Raw genomic sequence first — 27,997 nt, forward strand, 5'->3', positions numbered from 1 at the left:
GCAATATTAGTTTCTGCTAGTAAGAGAGTTCTTATTAGGTACCACGATCAAAACCAGAGTAAGAGTCCTGTAGATGAGTTAAACACACAACTCCTTTTTAAGTAGGGTTTAAGTGAATCAGATGACTAACACAGAATTTATTCCCGGTCAAGAATTTGGCAGAAGGCAAATTGAGAGTTGGAATGAAGTTGGAATGAAGAAAAGTAAGAATGGAACTACAATTACAATATATTACAGTATAACCTTGGCACCACTAAATACCAGGAACTAATGAAATGTTTTCAGTGGTAAAAATGCTAGTTTTCCTAAAATTAGAGCTATGTGATCACTGAAAAAACCAAGGGGAGGATACATACAAGAGATTCCTGTTTCTTTTTTAAAGTTGTTTTCAGATTTTAGCAATACATGCCGCTTGGGGAAAGAATATGAGCAAGAAAGGAAGAAGCAGTGAGAAAGCAAAATAAAACCACAGAAAATTCACATAATGGGTAATTAGGCTTTTTGAAAACATTACAAAGGTGTAAAAGAAGAAAAAGATCCTAACAAACTTAACTATTAAGTATGGGATATTGAGAACTCTGAGCTACCATTTATGTGAAATGATAAATCTATTTATTGCAGCTGCATGAGTGCTCAACCCAGTGACTTACAAATTCTATGACAAGCTTATGATTTATAATGATATTTAGATATTTAGAATGATATGTGATTTATAATTCTATGATAAACCTATGATAAACTGAATCCACAATTTAGATAATCCACTAGCAATCAGGAATTGAAGGTTTTTCTTTAGGGAGGTATAGACCTGAGTTGATATGTACATCAGTGTATGAAGTCCCAGAACAACTGCCTCATGAGGCACATACATAAGGGGCCTCTCGCCGCATAAGGGCAAAAGAGGATGTTTCCTGTAACTTAACTTTAAGGGTTAATTGACTAATACATTTCACATTAACACCAAAAATCGCCACAGAGGAATGACAGACAAATGAAAGATTTCAGTCAGATGTAGTGCCTCAAGCAAACACTGAACTTTCTGCTTCAGATAATCCTAGCATCTGTGTATCTACCACTGCGAAAATGAATATGTCAGTCTTGGGTTGCATAAAAGGAAAAAAAAAAGTCTGAGAAATTCTCACATTACCACTCTAAGATGCTTGGGCTTAATATTTTTCTCAACCAAAGAAACAGATTCCAGATCTTAAAAGTGACAGAGAATACCACATTTCATTAGATTTTCTCTGATGAAGAAAAAAACAAAATCAAAGGCAAATAAAGAAGGAATAGTTTAGTGTGGTTCAATGGGTCTCTCTGAATGCACAGCATGAATAAACTTGGAAATACTTGAAATGGTTCAAATTTCAACATCTTGTCTACAAAATAGAAGAAAATATATTTCAGAAGAAGGAGTGTGTCATGGATTTGTGGCTTCTTCTGTTCTCAAAACTCCAAGAACAAACCTACTGCCTCCAGTGCTCCACTCAGCTGGAAACTTACAGTATTTGACAAAGTTTGGCTGGGGCTTCCACAGCCCATCCCCTTATTGTATAACTTGACTTCAGTTTGACTTTGGCTTTTTTTTTTTGATACTTCTGGCCAGCACTTAATAGACTTGACCAGACAGCTTCCATACATAGAAGATATTGTTTAACATAAATGGCAGAATTGCAGTAAACCAAAAGAAAGAACATTTCAAAAGGAACGAAGATTCCATGTGTGTTTATTTTTCTCAGTGCCTCACCCCAAGAGATGAAAACCAATTCTGAATTCTTAGGAATCTCCTCTTATACTCCTAAAAAGGTGCCTCAGCCAGCTTGTTTTGCTAAAAGGCAAGCTTGGACAACTGCCTTTTGCAGTTTCCAGAGAGTGAATTTTAAACATTGCTTATGGCCTTTGTTATGGATTGTTTGGTTTACAACATCAACAAAACGAATCCTGTAACTTTGGCAGGAGTCTGAAAACAGTGTCTTCACACCTGATCTGGGCTATGAAATATTTCATCTGTACCTGTACCTGTTCACTGTACCTGTTTTACTACTTTTCTGGCATGCTTCTTGGATTGCATGTAATTAATGCAAGCCAGTGCAAATTTACAGTACCTTCATCTGGACAGTTCCATAAGGAGCGCACTTCACATTTTAGGGGCTTAAAATCAGAGACAGTCAGGGACTAATGCTCACATACATGGAGCAGCAGTTCCAAAAGTTTGAAGAGAAATAAGTGCACTCGTGCAGATCAACTGCATTCTTAGGCACAGTGTCTCCAACACATCCAATACCCAAAATAATGAGAATGAGGTGTCTGAACACATTATACATGTCCATAAATTAAGGAAATCCTGTTGACTCATTGATGATTCAACAGTAAAACTCACCAATGCCAATCCAAAGCTGGTCAGGTGGAAAGCCTAGATCTTGGAAAAGTAAGTGCTAGGCTCCTACCTCAGGTGCTCTGAAGTACTGTGGGATCCATTCACTGTGTTAAATGCACAGTATTAATCAGTACAAAGCTATTGTAGTGCCTAATGGAGTTGTGAATTACTATTTTCTGATCGATGGATAGATTGCATGGGATTAACCCTAATCAGGTACTTTAAATAATGAGAATCTCTCCATCCAGCATCGAACTAAGCCACACAAAACTGTGCTTCCCCCAAATCTCAGCAGAGTTTGGATAGGGAAGAACACAAATTAAGTAAATCACAGTGCAAGAAATATTTACTTCCATTGGTTCACTAAATAATGAAAAATAAGGATGGGTCTAACATCATAGTTTGTGCAAAGATACATATTTGCAAACTCCAATTCAGTGAAAAACTAAACAGAAAAATCTGGCAGTTTAAAAGAATCTGTGTTCATTCCTCCCATCTCTTAGACATCATCCAAATTGTGTAGTTATTACATTTTATTAGACACATGAACAGTTTAGTTTTATACTTCCGAGTCCATATTCCATTTAAATGCAAAGCAATATATTTATTAAAAGAAAAATTTAATTGTCTGAAAGCTTAATTTTGTTCCATTTATTTATCATAGTATCTCTTTGTGAATATGTCCATTTATTTTAATGGGAGGGATTTATTTTCTTAAACAAAGTAATATCAAAACCGAGGATGGATAATAAATATATAAAACAGCTCTTAATGTTCATGCAAACCACATACACATATACTGCATAGCTGCTAAAACTCAATAAAAAATAATAACTTATTTAAAAATATTTCCTTTAAAGCAATTGTCTACATTTAATATTTAAGCCTGAGGGAAAAATTAAAGCAACAACACTTTTACTGCGCAACATTCTCATAAAACATGGATGAGCGCTTCACTTCTGATAAGACAGCATGCATCAGGAATTTACTGTATTAAGGTACTAGCAGATCAAGGGACAAAGAAAATTATGTTCAGAAGGATGAGAAAGATGCTGATTAAAAAATAAAAATAAAACCCCAAACAAATCAACAACAGATTTTAAAATGAGCATTAGTGTTGCTCTATATAGTCTTCAGATGTTATCGAAGATACTGACTTTTCTCTAGTCCTATTTTTTACCTCTATGTTTTTCTGCCAGTCTAAATCTAATCTTTATGCATTTCCAAATCAGACGGATAAAGCACTCCCAAGCAAGCAAAAGGGAGGAATCAGACCAAAGACAATAAAGCATGACAGATAAAGGCAGGGCTAGCTCATAATAATAAAATACAGGAAAACAATCCACTTTTCATCAGGTTGCATGGTCATGGATGGTAGGGGAAGATGATATTCAGATATCAGTACGGAATTAAAATAATGTAGGAGGCTTGAAAAAGCAGAGAGGTAAACCTCACATTTTATGTGAATATATACAATCACTATACATAGTTTGTTAGTACTGATACTGCATAGATAAATATAGAGCAGTACAGAAAGCAACTATCTTGTAAAAAAAAAAAAGAATTTCACTATGATATAGAATAACTTTTTTCATAATTAAAACACTGTAGAGAATGACACACCTAGATTTTGAGACATGTATAAGAAATGAACTTCAGGTGCTTAATTTGAATTAGTTTTAGCAGCTTCATTTTAGTTAATGATGATTCCCATTTCCAGGGATAGTTTCCTTCAGAATCAATTAAAAGAAGTAGGTCTACTCACAGACAGATATACTAGTCTGATTAAGCAAACATTAGTATGTCTTCAATCATTACCTTTTTATGCAAAAATAACCCCTTCCCCTTAAATAAAATGCATACTTGTAAATACAAATTTAGCCAAAGAGTCAGATGAGTGGGATATTCACAAAGAATGGGAAAAAGCTAAATCCTAGGGTTTTTGGTTTTTTGCTTGCTTGCTTGTTTCATTTTCCTCAGAATAATATGGTGGGTTTCAGGCATTGTTTTTGGCCTTTTATTTGCTTTCTGTTATTACGTAAGTATGTTGATTGATTGAACTAGTTTCACGTGAGGTAGTTTGAGGCCTAGGGGAAGGAATGATTTAACAAATTATTCTTGCTAAAATTGTATATTTGAATGAGTCCCACAGCTTAATCATTGAAATTAAATTGAAGACAGATATAAGTCTGATTAAGCAAACATTAGTATGTCTTCAATCATTACCTTTTTATGCAAAAATAACCCCTTCCCCTTAAATAAAATGCATACTTGTAAATACAAATTTAGCCAAAGAGTCAGATGAGTGGGATATTCACAAAGAATGGGAAAAAGCTAAATCCTAGGGTTTTTGGTTTTTTGCTTGCTTGCTTGTTTCATTTTCCTCAGAATAATATGGTGGGTTTCAGGCATTGTTTTTGGCCTTTTATTTGCTTTCTGTTATTACGTAAGTATGTTGATTGATTGAACTAGTTTCACGTGAGGTAGTTTGAGGCCTAGGGGAAGGAATTATTTAACAAATTATTCTTGCTAAAATTGTATATTTGAATGAGTCCCACAGCTTAATCATTGAAATTAAATTGAAACATGGGTCAGCTGTTGCTAATTTTTAGTAAAACAATATTAAATAAAAAACAAAGTAATGTTGTCTTCATGATTTTTAATGGTGAAGTCATCACAGAAAAGTAGCAGAGCACTAAAATGCTCTGGTGACATCAGTCTGGATATACAAAGTTACGAGTTAGGTGGTAACTTCCATCTATAAGAAACTGCAGAGGAATTTTGGTCACTACCTCCTTAGGCTGTAGGGTCCATTTGATCCATGTTTTTGTTTGTGATCACCAACTGTACTTTCGTGAACATTTGCTAATTATATTGAATAAGTACACATCGAAATGTTTATAAAGATTTTTAACAAGACAGTGTGGCTAATCCAAGAGTGTAGAGACACCTGTAATTTCAGATTGCTTCAGAAAATTCAGGCTCCGCATAAGGGAGTATGACAAACTTAGAAAAGTCTAGAACCGTAAAATACAATATGAAACATCACCAAAGACAGAGATAAACACAGAAATATTTCTGCGTAGAAACACAGAACAGGCAATGGACCTAACAAAAAGATATGAAATGCATTAAAAAGATATGAAAAGGAGGCAAAACAGAGCTCCATGGACATTTAAAACTGAGCTGAGGATGGAAATGGCAATGAGGATTAAAACTGCAGGCAGAAAAAAGAGCTAGCCTTTTTATGGGTTCACAGTGTTCTCTGTACTCCTGCTTGCAATTATACTCTAGGGTGGCAATCAGTCATCAGGAACATCCAAAAAGAGTAATATCTACCGTAACAAAAGTTATTCCATGCATACTTCATGATAAGCCTTTTCCACGATCCAGAATTAATTTCTTCTACATCAAAAGTACTCCAATTATACCACACTAGTATTTAAGCACAGTGAGACTCATAAACCTTAAGAATGACAATTCAATCACAGTTAAATAAAAGTGAGAGGAAGCTTAAGCTCATTTTAAATATAATATATATTAACATTTATTTCGAACACTGGGTTGAATATATTGAAAAGTAATATTCAACAAAAGGAAGTCTGTGGAAAGGCCATGTATTCCGTCTTTCTTTATAAGAAGAGGCTAATCTAACTTATCAGACTGCTTCTAAAAAATCACTGCTTATTTCTTCTTGCTGCTTCTCCTTAGCTCTTACCTTCCAGACTCAAATGTGAACCATGTTGAGTCACGTCCGTATCTCCTCAAAGAACTCAGAGGCCACATGACCAGCTTGACCTTGGCATTGTGGATGTCCCAGAGATAGATGTTTTCATGTGTGATCTGCATTGTACATTCCCCATAGATATCTAAATTTGGTGTAGGCATAAGATATACATTGAATCGTTCTGGAAAAAAAAAACACAGAAGAAGGCATTGCCAGTTAAAGTAAGATTTTATACTGGGGGGAAAAAAAAAGTCTTTAGTTACTGATGGTTCAGAAATCAAGGCCAAATTTCTAGTCTTGAACAGAGCTGAGGATCCTTTGATGTCGAAGAAGCCTTGTTAGTATACATGAGAGGAATAAGAGGAGAATCTTCTTCATTTCATTTTCATTATAAATAGTGCAGCAGACTGAAACATCTTTCACAGATGACCTGCATAGTCCTCTTTGACATATGTCCTCAGCAACTTAACTGAAGTCCTTTATCCTCACATTAAGGTCCATGACTCTTTGCAAATCAAAATTCACAATGACTTGAACTCTGAGAGAGACTCCTTCTCTCAAAGAATAGAACTATAGGTATCTTGGCAAAACATGTAGGTACAATCATTGCCCCTTAGAAAAACTGTCCTTGAAATTGCAAACCCAGGTTTACTTATTGAAGCTTGCTAATAATTATGTTCTTTGTGTTCAGTTTCTATTTATTTGCCAAACTCATTATCATTTGTCAACTTAATAACATTTTTAATCATCTGTTGCTTTCTTGAAAAATCTGATTCAACACGATATATTATTATGGTCATGACATCAGTTGCTATCAGCTGCACTTCCACTGCAGAGTGCGCTCATTGCAGTATGAGGTCAAGGGCATTAACAATTTTCTGAAGTGCCTGAATTGCATGTGATTTAATAAGCAACGCAAAAACTATACTTAAAAAAAAAAAAAAGGAAAAAAGAAAAAAACCAAGATGATATAAAACACCATTAACTCATATGGAAGGAAGTAAACCAAAGTAATGGCAAGAGAATTTTAAATAAAAATACAATTTTCTTTGAATAACTAATGATTCTATGAGTTGCTTTTAAAAAGAATGAAAAACACAGTTAAGTTTCAGGTTGTACAGTTAAAAGTGTTAACCTATATTTTAACTCTAAAGGCACTGAAATCTTAGGGCTTAATAGCATAATATGGGAAAGTGCAGCTGATTCACAACTTCCTCTCACAATTTCCTTTCATTTTTGAAATAGGATAGAAATGCAAAATGTCAATGCTACTGCACTGAATGGTGTTGACAAAAAAGGAAAGAGCAATTTAAAGTATGAACATGAGCAATGTTCATTCAATAAACTGGGAAAATGTACTTTAAAGGGACACCTGATAAGAAAATTGTCTCCAATTACTTAATAAGTGAATGACAGTTTGGTGTGGAACATTTTTAATCCACCATTTGCACTGAATTTTCTCATGGTGTCCTCATAAAAATTAGGAAGGAATTTAAAGTAATCAGAAGAGGAATAAAGTGTGAGAAATTTATCATAACAGTCAAAATTAGATGCAGCTTCCCATTGTGTTTGACATTCAATATCACAGACATTATGTCTCCATTTTTTAAACATTTTATATATATACTTTTCTGACAAATCAGTGAAAATATTGCAAATAAGTCAGTTAATATAAAATATGTTAGAAGTGCGTATGTGAGTATGTGTGTATGTGTGTGTGTCAATAAAGGAGCAAAAGTTTGGCTGAGGAATTAATGGAAGCAGGGAACTGCTGAGTGAGCAGTAAGAATTGCCATCCTGCATAGCTGTAAGTAAACTTGTCATCCCCAATCTTACTCTGCTTCAGTCAATTTAATTTTGTCCTATTAACGACTCCCCAATTGATTCATTCAGTCTCATAGCCATTCAACCTCTTCTCCCAGGCTCTAGTTCTCATTAATCACACTAATGGGTGTTAGCCCTAAAAGTTTCATTTTATGACTAAGGTCCCAAGTGTCAAACTCCTGTTTTGTAAGTCTTCTGACACACAGCACAAATAGATTAGCAGGTGCTGCTGAGATCACTGCAAAGAATTTCCCCTAACCCTCAGAGGAGTCTGTTGAGCACAGGTCTACCTAACCCCTACTGAAGTAAATGGAAAGAGTTACATGGGAGTATGGGTCAATGACTGCATTGGGAAGGGAATGGTGGAGGACAAGATAACTTATACTTTGCAATGGAATTATATATTTTTATATATATATATATATATGCCTTTTTTCAGTATCCATGTGTTGTTGCGATGGTAATTCACAAATGCTTAGGAGCTATGCAGGTGTGCTTTTATCATATATTAGACTCCAGTTTTGCATTGCCATGCTGTTACTTCCTGTTACTTACCTCCTCTATTTGAAAGAAAGATACAGATGACCGGCATATCAGCTGGTTCTTTCGGCCTCCCCTTTACATTACATGAAATCACACAATGTGTCTATGGGGGAATGGGGCTACTCTATGAGAATGGAAATCTTTCCATTTCCCTGTCTTCACTGACAGAGCACCTCAGACAGCAGAGAAAATGGAAAGGTGTAATTATTTTCTGAAGTAAACATTAAACTGTTGTGTTGAAGGCATAGAATATTTCAACGTGTTTTAGAAGTCACCAGGATACTCATGAAATGCTCAACTTCTCTGAAGTGTTTGAGGGTATTATTGCATGAAGGGTATTCAGGACATGTAGTATCCTCAAACTGTCAGGAGACATCTGCTGACTTTGCATGGGAGGTCAATGTCTAAGGTGAGGTGAGGTGTCATGGATTAAAGAAAGTATGTCTGATTAAACTGAACATCATCTGCAGGGCAAAATGTAGCACTCTTTGAACTTACTCAAATTGGCAAGAAAAGCAAATGTACAACATATGCGCTGGAGAAGATTGAGGATGGATATATTTGCTTTTGAAACAAAAACTTACTAATATTTTCGAGTAGTGGGAAATCGAGGACATGGAAAGGTGTGGATACTATTAAATGATTTTAGAAATTAAAATACAGTGTCCAATTTTTCCATTTCAGAAAATATTTGAACAGGTATCTAGGTAATGGTAATACAATAATTCAGTTTTTAGAGGCAAGTTTTGCCCTTAAACTCATTCAGGCAAGAACAAACATCCATAGGCTAGATTCAGGAATCCCAGCTGAATTCCTTCACCAGATCTTCTGAATCACATTGAATAGGATATTTAGCTTCTCTGTGGGTCAGTCACCATCTGCATATGAGTGGGATGAGATAATAATAGTTCATTGGGTAGTAAGATTAAGTAAATAGAAGTTAATGAGGGACCCAGAAAATAGGGAGATGGAAGAAACCAAACAAGTAGGTGTTATTCTGTTGGACAAGACAAGGCTGAGACTGAGCAGGTGCAATTCCTCAGCATTCAGCATCATTATCCTCCTACCTCCTCTAAAATTTGTAAGACAAAGTTCAGGGAGTGGGGGAGCCAGGATGAGAAAAAAATGCTGATATATTGCTACACTTATTATTCCACTCTTTTCAATGTAACTGCTGTTTCCCATCTCCTTGAATAAGCAGAGCTATGCCTCATCATACACTTTGTACATGTAAAGGTGTTTAGCATTTGGGCTGTGGCAAGAATATGACCTTTAATAATGTTTTCCAGAGCACAGCAGCATAGGAGTCTTTGTTAAAATGAGCATATTGACTGAGACAGACTTGGGAGCAACTCGGAAATGCTCTCAGCCTTTCAGCTCAAAGTCCATCTGTACTGGGGAAGCAAAATGACTGTGAGGCCCAACGGTCCTGGTTCTACCATTTTATCACTGGATTCCTTTGCCTAAATAATCCCAGTTGGAAAACTGACCAGATGACATTGCAATCTTGTAATCCAGATGCTTTGTTTCATTTCAGCTTTAATAAGCGGGAAAAACTACTTACAGAAGGAGGCAGTCAGGTTGGTGGGGTCTACATGAGAAGAGGCTTTAAAAGCAAACATTCAGTTTCTATCTGGAAGAAAGTCCTTCCCCATCTATGAGACTTCTGCTGTTGACCATCTGTAGCTAATTTTCAGGTGGAAAGAGAGCTCTAAGTCTTGAAGTCACAGCATTTTGTGTTCATTTATATGTCAGGTCTATTAGAATGATTCTCTCCTGCTTTAGACAGTGAGGAAGCAGAACTCCAGAATTAATTTTATCCCTTTGCTTATAATTATTCTGCTTTGCTTCCAATAAAAATGTATGGAAATGTTTATTAACATCTCAGTGAAAATATTAAGGCTACCATAAATAAATTATTTTAAATTGTTTCACTGATAAGTAGTAAGGTAGAGAAGAATTTGAAATCTCACTGGATTAACCACCCATTAAAACTGTAAACACCTTCCTTTTCTGAATAAAGCTGGCTATATTTGGTTTATTTAAAAAGAAAAAAAAAATGGATTAAGGATAACAGAAGATTAATAAAAAACATGCAAAATGCTTTTATGTAGTAAATCACAAACAGAGATTCTACAGACCCTAGAAAATGCCCTAAACCAAGTCAGCTCTGTGAACGTAATTACAAAGTCTCTGTGCTTTGGCTGTAGTTTGTAATCTCAATATGTAGCATAAAGAAATAACTCATAATCCTCTTCTGAGGATTCAAGGACATTGTTTACTATGAAAAGCTACATTTTTACTAACAGAAATTAATGAGTTTCTTGCTATTAGAACCCAGGAAGCAAGACCACTGTACTGTGGAATGTTTTTAAATAAAAAAGGAAGGTAAAACAAATATTATGAAAAAGAGAAAAAAACTTACAAAAGAAGTAATTTTATGAGATATTTAAATTAATAAGGAGTAAAAGTAAAAAATCAATTATCTTTCAAACTTTTCCAGACTTCTAAAATCAAAATTAGCTTCATAATGCATTAAATAAAAAGCCAAAATACCAGTAACACATAATAAAAAAGCATCACATTAACATCACAGGCATGACAGCTAACAATGAATGAGCTACAGCAGCAAAAGATGGACCAGGTCTTTTCTTCGGTTTAAAAATTTACATTTTTACATTTGCTTATTTTCTTCACTGTTTACATCACGTTTACTAGTAAAGTTTAATAGAATATGATTTAATACAAGTATTCAGCTATTTTAGTGTTATTATTTAGTATTCAAAATAAATAGGTATAGAGTCTTCACCAAAGGTAAACACTTGCTCTTAAAGAGTGAATTTAGTAGCACTGTCTAGACATAATGCTTTTTTAACCAATATTGTCTTGAATATTCTGGTTTCTTTTTCACAGTAAATGTAGTCTGTCATTATATACTGTCCATTTGGATGACTTCTTTCAAATTACTTCCTTTTATAAAGAATTAAAATACAGTGACACATTGGAAACTGATATTTTGTAAAAAAATCATGAGCATGGACAAATTCTAGATATGATGACAGCAAGGCAGGTAAAAATATTAAAAAAAAAGTTTTGTTTTTGTTGTTATGTTTTGGGGTGTATTACAAATGCTTCCAAATGCATTGGGAGTTGGAAAGGAAGTTTCCACTTCTTCTAAATGAAGACATCGCTCTACATTCACAATTTCTTTCCTTAGCAGCAGCTTGAGAAACATAAGAAATATGAAATGTGTGTGTAAATATCACAGGATATTCCTTAGAAGACTACTTGTCAACAGTGTTATCAGATCCAACCGAGTCCAGATTTTCTCGCCTGGAGTTACAACTGTGTATTATTGTTTGTCTTATCATTGTGTATACAGCTCCACTGCCACTATACTAAATTTGTTATCTGAATAAGATCATGTAGTCCTTACTGCTTTTGAATTAATACTGTACTTTCATTCTTTATCAAATAATCTAAATGGAGATTCATAAACAGTAAGAGACTGTGTCTGGTGTGAAAAGAAATTTAAACAGAAACAGGGTTGCTGCTATAGGGCTGAGGAACACAAACAAATGACTTAGATTTGCAGGAGAGAGAAGGTAAAATGTTTGGAGAGTAACAGAAGCTTCATTTCAAATCTCACTTTTATTGGAATCTGCATATCATTGCAAACTAAGCAGCCATTAGTTGTGAGCCTTAAATGTAAAAAGAAAACCACCTAAGCGTCATTTTCCGCAGTGGAGTTTACACAGTAAGACTTGCGGTAATACTTCTTGAAAGTAATAACAGAGATGAAATCCAGTGAGAAGCTTTCTGTTACTGATGTGCTTTGCACAAGAATTGCTTAGATGTCTTCTCTATTCTTCCTACAAGACTCAACAGCCAGAGATCTCTGCTGTAAGCAGTGCAGATCTATAGTTTGGTTCTTTTAGCTATCACCACTGCAGAATTGCTTGATGCTGGAGGGTCAAGCAGCAGTGCAACTACAATAAAATAGATCTCACTAGTACTTACTGAACAACTCAGAACTATAAAAGAACAGTTCTTTCAGATCGCTGCACTACCATAAATTTTTATCCTCATATGACAGAAATGCCTTATGAATGTATGGCCTTTTAGCCATGACATTTGCACACCAAACAGCAATTTTGCCAGCCTTTGAAACAAACTGTTTTGCAAACCATATTGTTGCATTTGTATCACAGAGAATCAGGTGTCTTTGCTTCTGAAATCAAAAGCTCACCTCAGGAGAAGCACAAGAGCAAGAGTGGGAGGATAAACAGGCTCACATGTAACAAAAAGAGATGTTAGACAAATCATAGAAAACACACATATTTTCCTTGCCAGATATTTTCTGAAATGTGAGTCCTTGGGTGTAAAAAACATAAGGAGCACGTAGCAATGAGTTTTTATGGTCCTAGGGCATATACAATAACAATTAAGAAAATTATTACAAACATTGTAAACTGAAGGTACTGGCTACAGGCGTCATATACAGGGACTAAAATAGAAACCTACACAATAGAAAACTTACTGTTTTTTCAAGAGATAGCCAATACTTCATCTCTTCAGTGAATACGCTTACAAATACGTGACATAGACCATGCAAATGTCCTCTAAGGAATGCAATGGGCAAGTAGTTGGACAGATGAAGAACATAGTGTGTTAAAAATGTTACTGCTAGGAAAATGTAAAGCAGCTCATGGAAAAAAAAAAAAGGCTAGTTCTTTTATGATCAAGGAAGTATCTTTATCAAATTTTAAATATTTCAGAAAATCTTTAAGGCAAAGTAACCATTTGAAAAAAGACAGTGGAATGATATAGGATTAATGGTTAATACACCTGGTTTTTTTGGATTAATGGTTTTAACACCCTGTCATATCATAGAGATAACAACAGTATAACACCATTATTCAATTGCTTTTAGCTCTTAAGATGTAAAAAATATAATATATCTAAAACTGCAAAACCACTGGCACTGTAGTCTTTATGACAATGCAATCTGTGGTCTTGCTCAGATACTAGGAGACACCTTTTGTTCAGTGACCTGAAAGAAAGCCCTTGCATGGTTCAGGCAACAGAACCTGCATGAAACTAGATACTGAGGCTTTATGATTCTATTACAGGTTTTACAAACTGTATTCTCACATCTCTGTTTCAAGTTAATATTAATACATTGACTAACTCAAGAGGAATTCTATGAAGTCGACATACTTGCAATATGTTTTGAAATAACGACATTCAAAGGTACTAGACCAGTGTACAGTTTTTATTTAACACAAAAAAAATAAAATGACCCTGTGAGTGACACAGCTGCCATTTCCACAATGAGCATGATTTTAGACATTTCATACATATGGACACTTTTCATGAATTTCAAACCGGAAAATTAACTTTGACCTTTCAGGTCAACAAAATCTCAGTAGACTTTTGAAAGGTTTTTAGGTGTCTTTTAAACTACAGTTTTTGATAACAGTCATTTAAAATCTACAATATGGGGAAAATGTGCAAGAAAATAAATTTAAGATTTCAATTTTTTACCAGACCTCACCAAATGATTCCAGCCTCCAATTAGTCACCTTTTCCATAAAACTGTCATGTGGGGAATGACACTGCCAAGTTTGCAGAACAAGATAACTAGTATAAATTGAAGCGACAGTTCCAACCAACTGATTTTACTGAAGGAATCTGCTGAAGAAATTTGAGTGCAGCTGCAGGTTCTTACAGCACAGCTAAATGAACAAAATGCCAGATTTCATACCAATAGTAAGAATCTCTGTACTCTTCCCTCCTTCCAAGTTGATTAAAAGACCCCCAAAACAGAATTTGCTTTGCTTCTGAACAAGACAACTTTGAATTTCAAACATGCTTATTAAAATGCAGAGTTGTGCATCAAGGGGATGAGGGAAGGAAGCAGATAGGTATCAGAATTACTTGTCTGATATACTGCAACTAATGATTTATCACAGCATGCTCATCAAATATTGGATTATACATATTCAGCCACTTGATTTAAAAGAATATGGCTAATGATACCGTCCATGCATTCTTATTCACGTGAACAACAAATACATGCTTTGTCTCTTTGTTTCCTTTCATTTACTTACTTAGAACAATAAAGATGCTAATTATGTTCATATATGCTGGTTGGTAGCACTGCAATCAATTTCTAGACTAAGGCAATTGAATCAAGACTAGTTTGCACAACAGAACTAATCTATGTCTTCTGGAGGTCATGTGTGTTTAACTGGATCTCTTTCAAGAACAAGATGAAATGTAATATTTGCCATCTATGTCTGAAAGCTGCTGGACAGTACATGAATTCACTGCAGAAAGAGCTTGAGGAATTTCAAGCTATTTTTCTGCTCACATCACAGGCTTTTGACAAGATTTATTCCCTTTCGCATTTGTGAAGGAGCTCCACCTGCTCACATAGTTCTCTATTCAATAGTATGCATATGAGTTTTATGCCTATAGCCTATGAGCATATAGCAGATAGGATGCTTTGAGTGGTGTCTGATCATTATCACTTTCCTACCACATTAGTAGGTCTCCCTTTGTTAAGTAGTTTGAGACTACAAATTAAATCCTGTGTCTCATAGCAGGCAAGCAACTTCACAAACATTTGAACTTCTTTTAAATTGCACTTGAACATGTCTGATTTTTGAACAAAATTTCTTAAAGATTTCTGTATATTTTATGTTATTAGGTTCAGAGATGTCTGGACTCTTCTATGAAATTTATACAATATAATCCATATAGTGCTATTCATTCTATAATTTAATTACGTAATTTTGTTTATAACGATAGTTGGCTTGATATTTTATGACCATTGAGGCAGTTTGTTTTATTACTTTGTTAAAAGCTATTGGATCTTATAACAGCATCAAGACAGTAATAATCATTGAGAGCTGTAATTTAGGGAGGAATAAATGAGCACATTTTGTGTTGCCCTCATGTTCATTAATAAGAATTAAATGACAGGATAATCACAGATTTTCTTTTGTTGTTGCACATTCCATCCACTAACATCCTTCCTGTGCACATGTCTAATCCAAAGTTCTGTTCCAAATAGCCTTTAGATGAAGACTTACAAGCTCAGGCTTAGTGCTGACTAGCATCTGTCATTGCCCTATTCACCTGTATTTGACAACATTTAGATGACCTTGACTTCATTATTCAAGACAGGTATGAGTTTAAAGCAAATATGTGTTTTGCAGTCCAAAGTGGTGTTGATATGTTCATCGCCATCTTTTAAAGGCTGTGGAACAACAGCTGCTGTTTTATTCCTCTGCACAGAGGCCATTGTTTCCAGAACCAGAAAGGTCATAGTCATCATTTCCCATGACAGAAAAATGTGAATGCAATGAAGACATGAAGTCACTTTACAAGTACTATTTGACATGGAATTTAATCATCTTTATTTGTAGTAAAAATAGGATTAAGCCTCAAAAACACATCCAAATGTTTAGTTATTAATGGCGTGCTTCTAGCTAAAAGTAAAAATCCTCACAACAACAAACACAAGCAAAGATAACATAGGACATCACCTAAGAACTGATCTAGGAGCAATTACAAAGTTACTTACCATTTTGTTCTCTCTGGACTCCAGCAGCAAGCAAATCTGGTTCCCCAAGACTTATATCATTGAGCCTGGTTCCTAGACACTCCATGCAAAGATGTTTGCACCATTCCTCTGCCTCTAGTTCTGGAAAAACAGAAAAAAAAATTGTTCGTGTTAACATTTTACTCAAAAAAGTGTGAAGTTAAATCAATACCTTCTTACTGACCAGCTTTATGACAATATGTTTGTGTTGAAACATGAGTAATTAGCATAAAGTTCCACATGAATTTCTTTGCCTTGATTTATGAACTTCAAAAAGGGTTTACACTTTTAGGACTTCATCTTCCATTTTCAAATTTGGGGATAGGATGTGGAGTTAACAAAAAAGAGAAAGGACTACTGAGTTTTCAAGGCAGTATATTAGGCCTTCTTGAAAGAAAAAATGCAATTTAGAAAAACATTGGATATAATATCTGAAATATTCTTAACTGCTCTTTAGGTGAATCTGAACTATTAAACTACTTTCTGTTTCTAAAGGTTTTAGAGTATTTTTCTAAGAGCAAAGGAAAAAACAGTAATAAAACCATCTTCAAATGCAAAACTTCCTTCTGTGCTCTACTGAACGGCTATGCCTGTCAAGTTAGTCTGAATGATTAATTTCTTCAGTTCTGTTCACCTTCTTTTGGTCTCAGAGCAATTTGGGCATTAGTTGGAACATTTGTATGAAAATTCAAAACTTCCTAGTCCTTTCTGAGTCCTCCATTGCATCCCATTGACGTACATCTGAGAGCTCCCTATCTGCCAGTCTACCAAGACATAAACTCCCCAAGGCATAACCCCCCAAGACACCGCAACAGCCCCCCCTCCACACTCAGCCTCATACTATCCACTTCCCAACCTTAACATCACGAAATCTCTGGCATTGGTCAAACAAACAACATCTCAAGTTAGCGTTCACACAGTGTGAAACCACAGCTAATAAAAATCATGCAACTAGGCTGGCTGTCTTTTATTACAGGATAGGCTTCACCTAAGGGAAACTTTCTGGAGAGCAGGCTTGGCACCAGACACATGCTGAGCATCCATTATCACAGTCAGTCTATATCTGATCATCTTTAGGAGTGGGTGACTCCAGTCATCTAGAAATGTCTCTATTAAACTGCCAGTTTTTTCATTCCTATTTTTAGGGACATCTGGAAAATACTTTTGTGCCAATCTCTCCAATGTAGTGCTGAAGTTCTGAGAGATAGAAAAATACTGCATGCAAGCCCTGAAGCATCTAGTGATGATGGCTTATTGTAATTAGTGAAAATTTATATCCAAGAAAAATCTTCCCATGCTTAATTGGTACAGTCCTCAAATCCTCGCCTGGTTAGGCATAGATCACAAGTGACAGAAACATTTGCTGGACAAGAAAGGGAGATAGGCATGCAATTCCAGGTCTTCAGGAACCTTTGGCTACACTTTTGTTCAGGGCCCTGAATAGTCCAGGAACAGATTGTTCCTGAGCTATTCTGGCTATTGGTTGACCGAGTTCCTAGGCAGACAGCTCAAATGAAAGAGCCTGTTTTGGGATTTTTGAGAGCCAAATGTGGTTGTTGTAACAAGGACATAATTTGGGGGGTTTCTTCAGAGCACTGCAAGCAAAGGGGTTTCCCTTAACCCTTCCTAAGACTCCACCTGGAGTACTGTGTGCACCTCTGGAGCCGTCAGCATAAGAAAGACACAGACCTGTTGGAGTGGGTCCAGAGGAGGGTCACAAAAATGGTCAGGGGGGTGGAACACCTCTCCTATGAAGAAAGGCTGACAGAGTTGGGGTTGTTCAGCCTAGAGAAGAGAAGGCTTCGGGGAGACCTTATTGCAGCCTATCAGTACTTCAAGGGGGCTTATAAGAAAGATGGGTACAAACTTTTTAGCCTGTTTGGGCCTGTTGCGACAGGACAAGGGGGAATGGCTTTCAAGTAAAGGGGGGTAGATTTAAACTAGATATAAGGAAGACATTTTTTATGCTGAGGGTGGTGGAACACTGGAACAGGTTGCCCAGAGAGGTGGTGGATGCCCCATCCCTGGAAACATTGAAGGTCAGGTTGGATGGGGCTCTGAGCAACCTGATGTAGTTGAAGATGTCCCTGCCCACGGCAAGGGGGTTGGACTAGATGACCTTTAGAGGTCCCTTCCAAGCCAAACTATTCTATGATTCTATGATGATTCTATGATTCCCGATTTTTTCAGTCTTTGTCTCAGGACACAGATCCCCAAAGTTGGTCTTCTCATAACATCCTCAGTTTCTGGTGGTAAGAGACAGAACTTTCTGTCACTAACATCCAGATAACATTTAACTTTGTATGTGAGAAGAAAATATTGAGGTAATAACATACTGTTCCTTAACACTTCTACAGATACAGCCTCCTTCATGGAAGTAAGGAAAGAACAGGTATATCTCTGGACAGCAATAAAAACTTAGGGCTTTTAAAGGGAATAAGAATAATTTGTTTAAAAGCCTACCTCCAAAATTCATCTTCTGCTCATGCATGAAGAAATTTCCCTCCTGTTTTCCCTTTCTCTCCTTCAGCTTTTGCCATTTCCTTGGATATTCATGAGGTCTGTTGAACCAGAGCCATGCCTTATAAATCATACCTTCCCATGGAGAGGGCTTCATGCCAGGGAGAGCATAAAAGTGGACCACAAGACATGCTGCCATATTTTGGCAGCACGCAGAGGTGATGTGGGGGGCAGCGCACTGGCATATGGATAAGCCAAGGCCCCCATGGAAGGTTTCCACTGAGTCGCCCGACATCTGCTTCCAGCTACAGATAAACTCGGGGGAATCAGTGCAGAAAGGCTGGTAGCACAAAGGTGACAGTGTAAATCTAGTCCAGTGCTCCTATGTTTCCTTCCCTTCCCTCCCACAATTTCTTTTCTGCCTAAACCATATCACAGAACAACATATATGCTGACAGAATGCATAGCTCTATATAAAGCCTGTAAATTTTCCTGGAGTGTGGTGAGGATATAACATTTATATATTTTACAAAATCTGCATTTTATTACTTTCTACATTCTGGAAATGTAGAATGAGATGATGGTAAACAAACACTAAACTAACCTTTCTAATTTTACAAACATCTAAGGAGAAAGGAAAACATATTGGCATTTCCATAAATCCAGCTTAACATCAATGTATATTCAAAACAGGACTCTCATGTAAAAGCAACAAGTTCTATTTATATGTATTCTCACACCACATTTCCAACAGATTTTTTGGGAAACAAACAAACAAAAAACCCCCATTGTTCTAAGAAGCTGTTTCTTGTGAGTGTCTTTGTTTTCATTTCCTCAATCCACTTGCCTCTATTACAGGAACATCTAGATCTTGAAAGTTTGGATCCAGAAACTGCCTTTCAGAGTGTTTGACTCTGGCAGTTTAATTTAAACTGCTGCTTCTTTACTGCCAGACACTGATGATTAGACCCAGATCGGACCATTCTCCAACTGCCACACAGAAGAAACTTATCTTACCGTGAGCATTGTAAGATCATGGCTATATTTTGCAAAGTGTAGGCTGTAACATGCACTGTATTGCCGTATAACTAAAAATTTGTATCTTACAAAAAAGATCGACAATACTACAGAAAATGTACTTTCAATGCAGAACTGAAATATCTTCCTACAGAACTGTGAAGAATTGTGTCTGCTGTCAGAGCATCAACATTATCTACAAATATGTTTGGAAGGTCAAGAGTATGAGGGTACTGTGCAAGTTAGTTTTACCTAATGCATCCTGATAGCTATTGCTTGCTTGCAAGGGATTGCCTTCACCATTTTCCTTGACAGATGTGAAATCTTCTTTAGAAGCAGGTGAATTACCTTTCAAAGCCAAAGCCATATTTCTCCTTTCATCATGTGCATCTATAAAGCAGTTCACCATTCTTTTGTAAAAGGTCTATAGAATGCTTTGTGTTTCTGGATAACGAATTAAATATTATTTATGATTTTTAAAATTTATTTATTATAATTTATAGTACATAAATGCATCAGTCACAGTAGCAATTTTTAAGAATGACAGCTACCATGTCACAAAACAGATATACCACAATTCTTTATTTTGATTATATGCATATATTGAAACAGATGAAATATTACAGTGGAACCAAGCCATAAAAAACTGTCAGCAAAATTCTTCTCTCTAATGCATGTAGATTAGATTTATTGGTGGTAAATGCTGAGTTTTTAGTTGTAACTTGTACTTGTCATTGAAAAATTTAGTTTCCTTTTAAGATAACTGAATTCTTGGACTAAATGATAAATTGTAAAGCATGCTTTCACAGCTATAAATAAAATCTAAGTACATGCATTTTCATCTTTACTGTTATTCGATTATAAAAAGCTGCTATACAAATGTCAAGAGGTGAGATAAAATACAAAGAGATGGGAGACCTTAATTAGGCACTCTTTATGGCATAAGAAATATTACGGGGAAGAAATCTGTAAACTTGTTATCTGAAAACACACACCCTGTTATTGGCAACATTTTCCTGCAGTTTACCTCTTGCATTTTCATCTTTACTGTTATTCGATTATAAAAAGCTGCTATACAAATGTCAAGAGGTGAGATAAAATACAAAGAGATGGGAGACCTTAATTAGGCACTCTTTATGGCATAAGAAATATTACGGGGAAGAAATCTGTAAACTTGTTATCTGAAAACACACACCCTGTTATTGGCAACATTTTCCTGCAGTTTACCTAAGCTTCTAGGTCATGCCTGCGGTTATATGTCATTTCTACTTCAGTTCCCAGGTGATTAAACTGCTGCTGTACCTACTCCAGCCACTGAAGTTGTGTATTGCAAATAGGTAATATCATAGGAAGATAAATGGGTTTGTTGATATAATAATGATGATGAAATAATATTGGCAAATGGTGTTAGAAATATAAGTTTGTAATAGTGAAAGAGCTCTTCTGTTACTTACAGTTTAAAACAGTTCATGCTGCACAACATATTCTACAGGGAGGAGGTGGTGGGGCAGATATATATATATATACAGATATATTTTACTTCACTGTCCTTAGAGATCCTCTAGATCTCTAAGGGTAGTGGCGGGGTTGCTTTCAGACTCCTAACTTGGGAAGCATTTTGTGCGTGGACTAAACCAAATACCTTCTGAATCCTGATAACTTCACATTCTTCTACGTTTATCTCCTGTGTTCACATTGCAAAATCCTACAGGAGCCAGTTGTCACCCACCAGAACAAGTTGCCAGCATAGTCGAATGCCGCTAGCCTGAGATAAAGCCCCAAAGAGGTGACCACTCCTGCTCAGTTCAGCTTTTGTCTCCTTGAGTAATGCCATCTCCTGCTTTGCAAAGCAGTGCCCTCCATTCCAGGAGACCCCTTCTATCACTAGCAGCAGCAAATTATGGCATTCCTAAAAAAATGGTTCAATTTTTATGCAACTCTTAATGTTAAAAAACAAAAATGAGGAAGTTCCCCTTCTCATGCAGCCCACATAAAGTGACGTGACCAAGGATTTAAGTTGGAAATAACATGTATGCATTATTAGAGGGGGATAACAAAAACTGTCCTTGTGCAAATCCAAAAACCCCACTTGCTTTTCGAGCTTTCCCTAATGTCAAACTGTACAAACTTAAAATGTTAGTTTCTTCATTTCTGAAACATTTTAATGTATTTTCTGCACAAATTTTTTGACTCTTCTTCCCTCTAAACTACTTCTATAAGAGGTCCAAACCCAGCTGAATATTCTTACTCTGAATGAAACTGGAGAATCTTTCCTGTTTGGATCAGTAGGACTTAGACCTGATATTCTCCAGCAAGAAAGAGAGATGGTGCAGAAAAGCCACATGTGCCAATTTATATCTTCTAAAAATCACCTAGCCTTAATTAGAGGTTAATATGAAAAAAAAATCATAGAATCCCCACAGGACTGATGTGCTATTGTACTGCACTACATACAATATACGCAGCAAATTAATTTCATTTTTTTTCACTAGCAAATAACACTATTGCCTGCAAGCACATAATTTCTTATCAAAATCAATAATACCTTAAAAAACCTCTGTTCTTTATCAGGGTATATATCATCCTTTGATGATTCAAACATAATTTTATTTTATAAATATTTAAAATATGTTCTCTAATAGTGTCTCCACTACTTAGGCCACTTTTACTAGAGCACATCACACATACTCAAACACACATACAAATGCCAAGCAGTGTGGCTGGGGTTTTTTTTTTTTTTTGGGGTAGCGCTGGAGGATAGCTTATTTTGTGTAATAAAATGTATTACTGATTAACACTGGTTATGCATGAATTAAGCAATTTTTTTGTTAAATGGTAGATAGGAAGCAATGAAGGGGACATAAGTTCTATTCAGTGTTGTTGTGGTTTAACTCAGCAGGCAGCTAAAAACAAGAATATACAAAATAAGTGATGCACAATGCAATTGCTCACCACCCACCGACTGATGCCCAGCCAGGTCCCCAGCAGCAGTCACCACCCCCCAGCCAACTCCCCCCAGTTTATGTACTGAGCATGACGTCACATGCTATGGAATATCCCTTTGGCCAGTTTGGGTCAGCTGTCCTGGCTGTGCTCCCTCCTGGCTTCTCGCTGGCAGGGCATGGGAAGCTGCAAAGTCCTTGACTAGTGTAAGCACTACTTAGCGACAACTAAAACATCGGTGTGTTATCAACATCCAACATAGTTCTCATCCTAAATCCAAAACACAGCACTGTACCAGCTACTAGGAAGAAAATTAACTCTACCCCAGCCAAAACCAGGACAAGTGTAAAAGAACGGAAAAATAGTCTGTATGTAGACTAAAACATGTTTTCAATTAGTAAGAAACATAGTGGGCTACAACTCTGAAAGCAATTTGGTTATTAGAATTAATTTTTTATTGACCAATTATATTTGAAGACATTTTATGAGATATGGGACTCATATATAGAATATTTGGTTGTATTTCAACAGATACTACCTTTAAGAAAACTTATTTATATTTTTCTTGAACTGTGATTTTTGAATCTTTCACCTGCAGTAGAATGTCCTGTTATTACCTAAGTTTAAATCACTGACCCAAAAAGGCAAAGTCACAAAGGAAAATGACATATACTGTTGAAGTTTATTAGTTTACTGAAAATGCTCTATATTCAGGCTGTGACAAATTATTTTAAAGGAAATATGACAATATTCTTTGAAAAAAAAGTTAGCAAGTCAAGTTCCTCAAAAGTCATTTGTCAAAAATTATTTGTCATTGTCACTTTTTTCTTTTACTACCATAAGAACATTAATATTTAACTATTTCCAGCTATTTAAATGATGCATATTTTTGAATATACCATCAGTTTAATGACATATGCACCTTTCTCTGTACAATTTGAGCATTATAAATTTTTTTGCTTAAGGAAATATTGAATAATGCAGCAATCAAGCTAAATGAATAATTACAGAACATGAACATATATTATTCTGTAACTTTAGCCATTGGTATATTTTGTTAATGCACTTTTTTAACTGAGGGAAAAAATAGTCTAAGTACTATACAAAAAGAAACTTTTATTTTCCCATCATTTGCTATTTTAAACTTGTATTAGCATGAGGGTAGCACAGTTAATTACCACAATTACCAAAATATATTTATTAGCTATAATATAATTAAAACTGATATTTCTGCCAAAAATCATCCACGCTTTACTGGAGATGCTGCAAGATACATCACAGACAGGGTTTTGATAAATTTAATTTGTGCATGTACCTGTGTTTGCAAATAGACAGCTGTGTGTCCCTGTAGTTATCGAGGTATGTAAAAATGACATTTTCCTGACAATTCCCCCTTCATTTCTGCAAGTCTGATCAAAAGTGTCAGCTTGAATAACACGCACAATATTAAGTGAATATTTTGGAAGGCAATAACAGTATTTAAAAAGATTTATCATATTGATGTTACTGTCCATTAAACTATTTCCACAAAATAGACTTTAGTTGCACATAATATCTACTTTTACCTACATTGTCCCTCCTTTCCAGTGTAAAATTGCAGTGAAAGAGCACCCTTCACTCAAACTCTAAAGGAAATGCCCCACAACGCTGACTAGCAGTCCCTAACCAAAGTTAAAGCAGTAGGAAACAAAGTTTCCCATCTGAGATGCTGCTTGAGATTGTAGTTTTCATACAGAAACAGAACTTACTTCACTTATTTAAAAAATGGAGAATGTATGGGAAAATGAAGAAAAATAGTTAATCTACAAGAAAGTGATTTCCTTTGCTCAATACTAGTGCTAATGTAGCTATAGGACATAATTTTTTTTCTTTTTTCTCTTTTTTTTTTTTTAGGTAAATGACTAATTTCTGCTATTAAAAAAAGTGAATATCACTTTACTCTGTGATTAGTCCTATAGAATTGAATGATGCCATTCCAGGAAGAAAATGCTATTTAGTAGATGAATTAGTCCTTGAGGGTAGATTTATAGGTATCCTTACAGATCATGTATACTACTTCACGCTGGCTACTAGTGACTCTCATTATACAATAAACGTTTATCAAGCATTAGTATGTCCAACAGATCAATAGTGAGCTGACAGAGCATCATTACTCAACAATACCCCAGCAAAGTTTCACTCTCAATTCAAACTTTCTTTCAAGTTCAAAGTAATAATTATGAAAACCTTCCTGAACATAGAAGAAACATTGACACTTTGTCTGAAACTAATGGGCCAGTTACAAGAATCTGGCATGGGAGTTAGGCAGTTCCCCAGGTTTGTCAATCCATACCTGTTTCAACAGTTATTAACGTTAAATGACAATGGCATGAAAGTAAAATAACCTCAGGTAGCTTGTCTGTAGTGGGAATGAAATAAACACCATCAGTCAAGTGTCCAAAAAGGCTCTGCCACCAGTAACATAACACACAGAGGATGCTATCGCATCAACTTATGCAGCTGCCCCATGATTGGCAGTCAGCAATAGCATTTGTCTGGCTTAAAACTTCATAGTATTTCAGATTTAATCTACTCCTACAATACTATTATTCCTCTTGGAAAAATTATAGGGCCTTTTCTTAAATGCATGGGAAATTTAATACCTTCTGTGTAAATCTGAAGTATGCTTCTCTCCCATTGTCAAGTGTTTAAGTTACAGTCTTAATACCAATACAGATCCATACCCAAATAAACTAGTACAAATTCTAAGGTTCATTTCACTTTTTTTTTTTTAAATGTTAAATATTCAGTCTTCTCTTTGAACTATTGACAAATCTTGCCGCTTGAAGATCAGAAATACTGTTAGATAAGGTAAATAATTCTAAAAGTATTATTTTCCTATACAAAATCAAGGTGATAAGGACTATTTTCAATACATGGGAGAAAAAATATGCACCATTGCCGCTATATGCTTCATTGCTGTTATGCCTTTGACCACATGACTTTCACTCCAGCCGTCTGAATATCTTCTGTGTTAAATCAATAGGAGCAGACAATGACTAGCAGACTAGGAAGTCTTTGGAATCTCCCTTTCTTCCCTTTGGCTGCCCTTTGGCTAAACATGTCTGACTAAAGCAAGACTTCCAGCTTTGAATACTTAGATTTATTAAACATTGTCCCATTTTGGCTGAGCGTGGAGGGCATGTTGCCCCCTTCTGATTTTGCAAAGATTCTAGGAAACCTTTACTGCACGGTGCTATATACCCCTTTCAAAATAACAACAAACCCCCTGAAAGAATATTTTTTTTCTTTCTGTGTTTCCATTGCCCAAGAAATACAGCATTTTTCCCCAAATCCTAAAGCTATTGTTGTAAAGATTTGAGTCCTTGCTTATTAGAGTTAACAATCAAGATTTTATGCCATTGGAAGTGCAAAGAAACTGATTCAAAGCAATTGCAGACCACTTCTGACTGAATTCATCTGTAAAATCATAACACCATGGTATGTGTTCTACTTGATTTTCAGTTGCATAAAATTTTACTCTCAGGCAGAACTAAGTATTAGCTAGAGATAACTCTGTGTGTCTTTTGCTTTATTCTTGGTGGATTTTAATGTGGTACTACTGCAAAAACAAAAAAACCCCAACCCTTAAAAGTTGCATAGTCTAGAGTTAGTATCTAAGGAAATACAATGAGAAATGTCTTTCTCAAATTTCATATCTACAGAGTTTTAACCCAAGGGGATTCTTTTTTATTACAAATTCTTCACATTTCTTACCTTTACTTTACACTTTTCTTGTATCTTTTTTTCTCAGCATTAAATGGGTCCCTACATTTGATGCACCTAAATTTTATTCCAATTAAAAACATGTTTTATTAAAATAGATATTCTTTGAATGTCTATGAAAATAGATGCTTTCTAATCAGGCAAAATCTCCTGTAAATTTTAGTCTCCTAAAATAAAATTTTATCTAAGTTATGCCATTTTAGATTCCTGGTTTTCAATATACACCACTGATACCTCTACCAACATGATCTTAAGTAAGAGACACATATGGCTGCCTGAGAAGAGGCAGTCTGCTTAAAGCTGAAACTCAGAATTCCAACTTTCATTAAGTAAATAGTATTTTATTTCTTTTTTTTTTTAATTTTATTTCAGTGGAACTCTTCTAAGATTCAGCACAGCAAAACTGTCCTTCGCTGAACCAGGAAAACAGCAAATAGATCCAACTTCAATTATGCGTCATTTTCCTCCAAGAAAATCAGAATAAGTCTTGATGAAGGCAATCTTACAGAACATGCCAAGATTAAATAATTTGAAACTTCAAGAACTCCTCTGCTGAATGATGGCTTAAGGCCATGTTAACTGGAAACTCACTGATGAAAGATCGTTTTATTTCAAACCTTTCATCCTTATTTTAGGGTAAACAACTCATCATAGAAGTATAAAGAATGTTTAAATTCAATATTTTGAACCATATAAAGCGGGAAATGCACAGAAAGGTTAGGATTTAGGTTTGTAAATCAGAGGTGCTGACTACAGTGAAAAACAGTATCTGAGGATGAAGCTGTAATTTATGCACACTGGTGATCAATTTCCCACTTACAGCTTACTTGTGAACTGATTTATAAACACACACAGTACTAGAGGGCAGGGGATAGACATCCTTTCCTTTATGGAAGAGCTGGATTTATACACTAGCAAAGACCGGTCTCCTTCTATGTGTCTTACTTGGACTCCAGGCAAAAGTCCTCTTTGGGATCTTTCATGACCTAAGCTAAATTCAAATCCAGGTTCTCCCTGGCTGATATCTTTTAATGGAGAGAACAAGCTGGAAAACCAATTATAAACAGAAATGAGTTATTAACAGTAGGGATGAGAAAACTGATTACTGTCATTTAAAAAGGAGTTATCTAGCACCACCAACACACTCAATAAATGGGCAAAAATGCAATATATATGTTGCCATATGCTTTTCCTTATTTCCTGCATTAATGCTTTTAAATGAGGAAATGGCTGACTTGAATATTACTCTTCCTTCTACTCGGAAACTGTAGCCTACTCCTAAGCTCTGCTGCCTTAAAAAATGCAAAAAAAAAAAACCCTCTTGATTTTGTGATATGTGAGGGTAACCAGGGGTTTATTGACTTACTCATAAACAAATGAATTTGACATCAGGGTTTTTTTTCCTGGATCACAGTGTTACAATGAAACCATAGTTGCAGCCAGATCACAAAAAGCAACTAAATGCATATTTCTCTCTTTTTTTCTGAGTCAGATAAGGGCAGGCAGACACTTGTTATTCTTTACATTTTCATAATAAACCCTAACATATGCCTTTTCATAGAAACTTTATAAGTTTTAAAATTAATGAATCAGTTTCCATGCCCAAAACAAGTAGTGTAATATAGTAGATTGAAGCATGTAGATTCTCCATCCCTTATTGGATGTGGGGGGGACCCCCCAAGCCACTCTCCATCATTTATCAGCAGTCCTGGTTAACGGGGGAGGTTCCGGA

General features: G+C 35.6%; 1 protein-coding gene across 1 annotated transcript in view; it reads right to left on the bottom strand.

The window, feature by feature from the left end:
* The window catches only part of DOK6 (docking protein 6), a 185,325-nt gene that overhangs the window by 99,413 nt on the left and 57,915 nt on the right, over positions 1-27,997 (bottom strand). The window contains exons 4-5 of the mRNA XM_009290867.1: positions 16,063-16,182; positions 6,093-6,282 (exon numbers count right to left, since the gene is read on the bottom strand). Coding sequence (XP_009289142.1) covers positions 6,093-6,282; positions 16,063-16,182 — 310 coding nt within the window. The remainder of the gene's footprint in view (positions 1-6,092; positions 6,283-16,062; positions 16,183-27,997) is intronic.

This window comes from Aptenodytes forsteri, unplaced genomic scaffold (genome assembly GCF_000699145.1).
Source record: "Aptenodytes forsteri isolate BGI_AS27 unplaced genomic scaffold, ASM69914v1 Scaffold45, whole genome shotgun sequence".
NCBI classification, from domain to species: Eukaryota; Metazoa; Chordata; class Aves; order Sphenisciformes; family Spheniscidae; genus Aptenodytes; species Aptenodytes forsteri.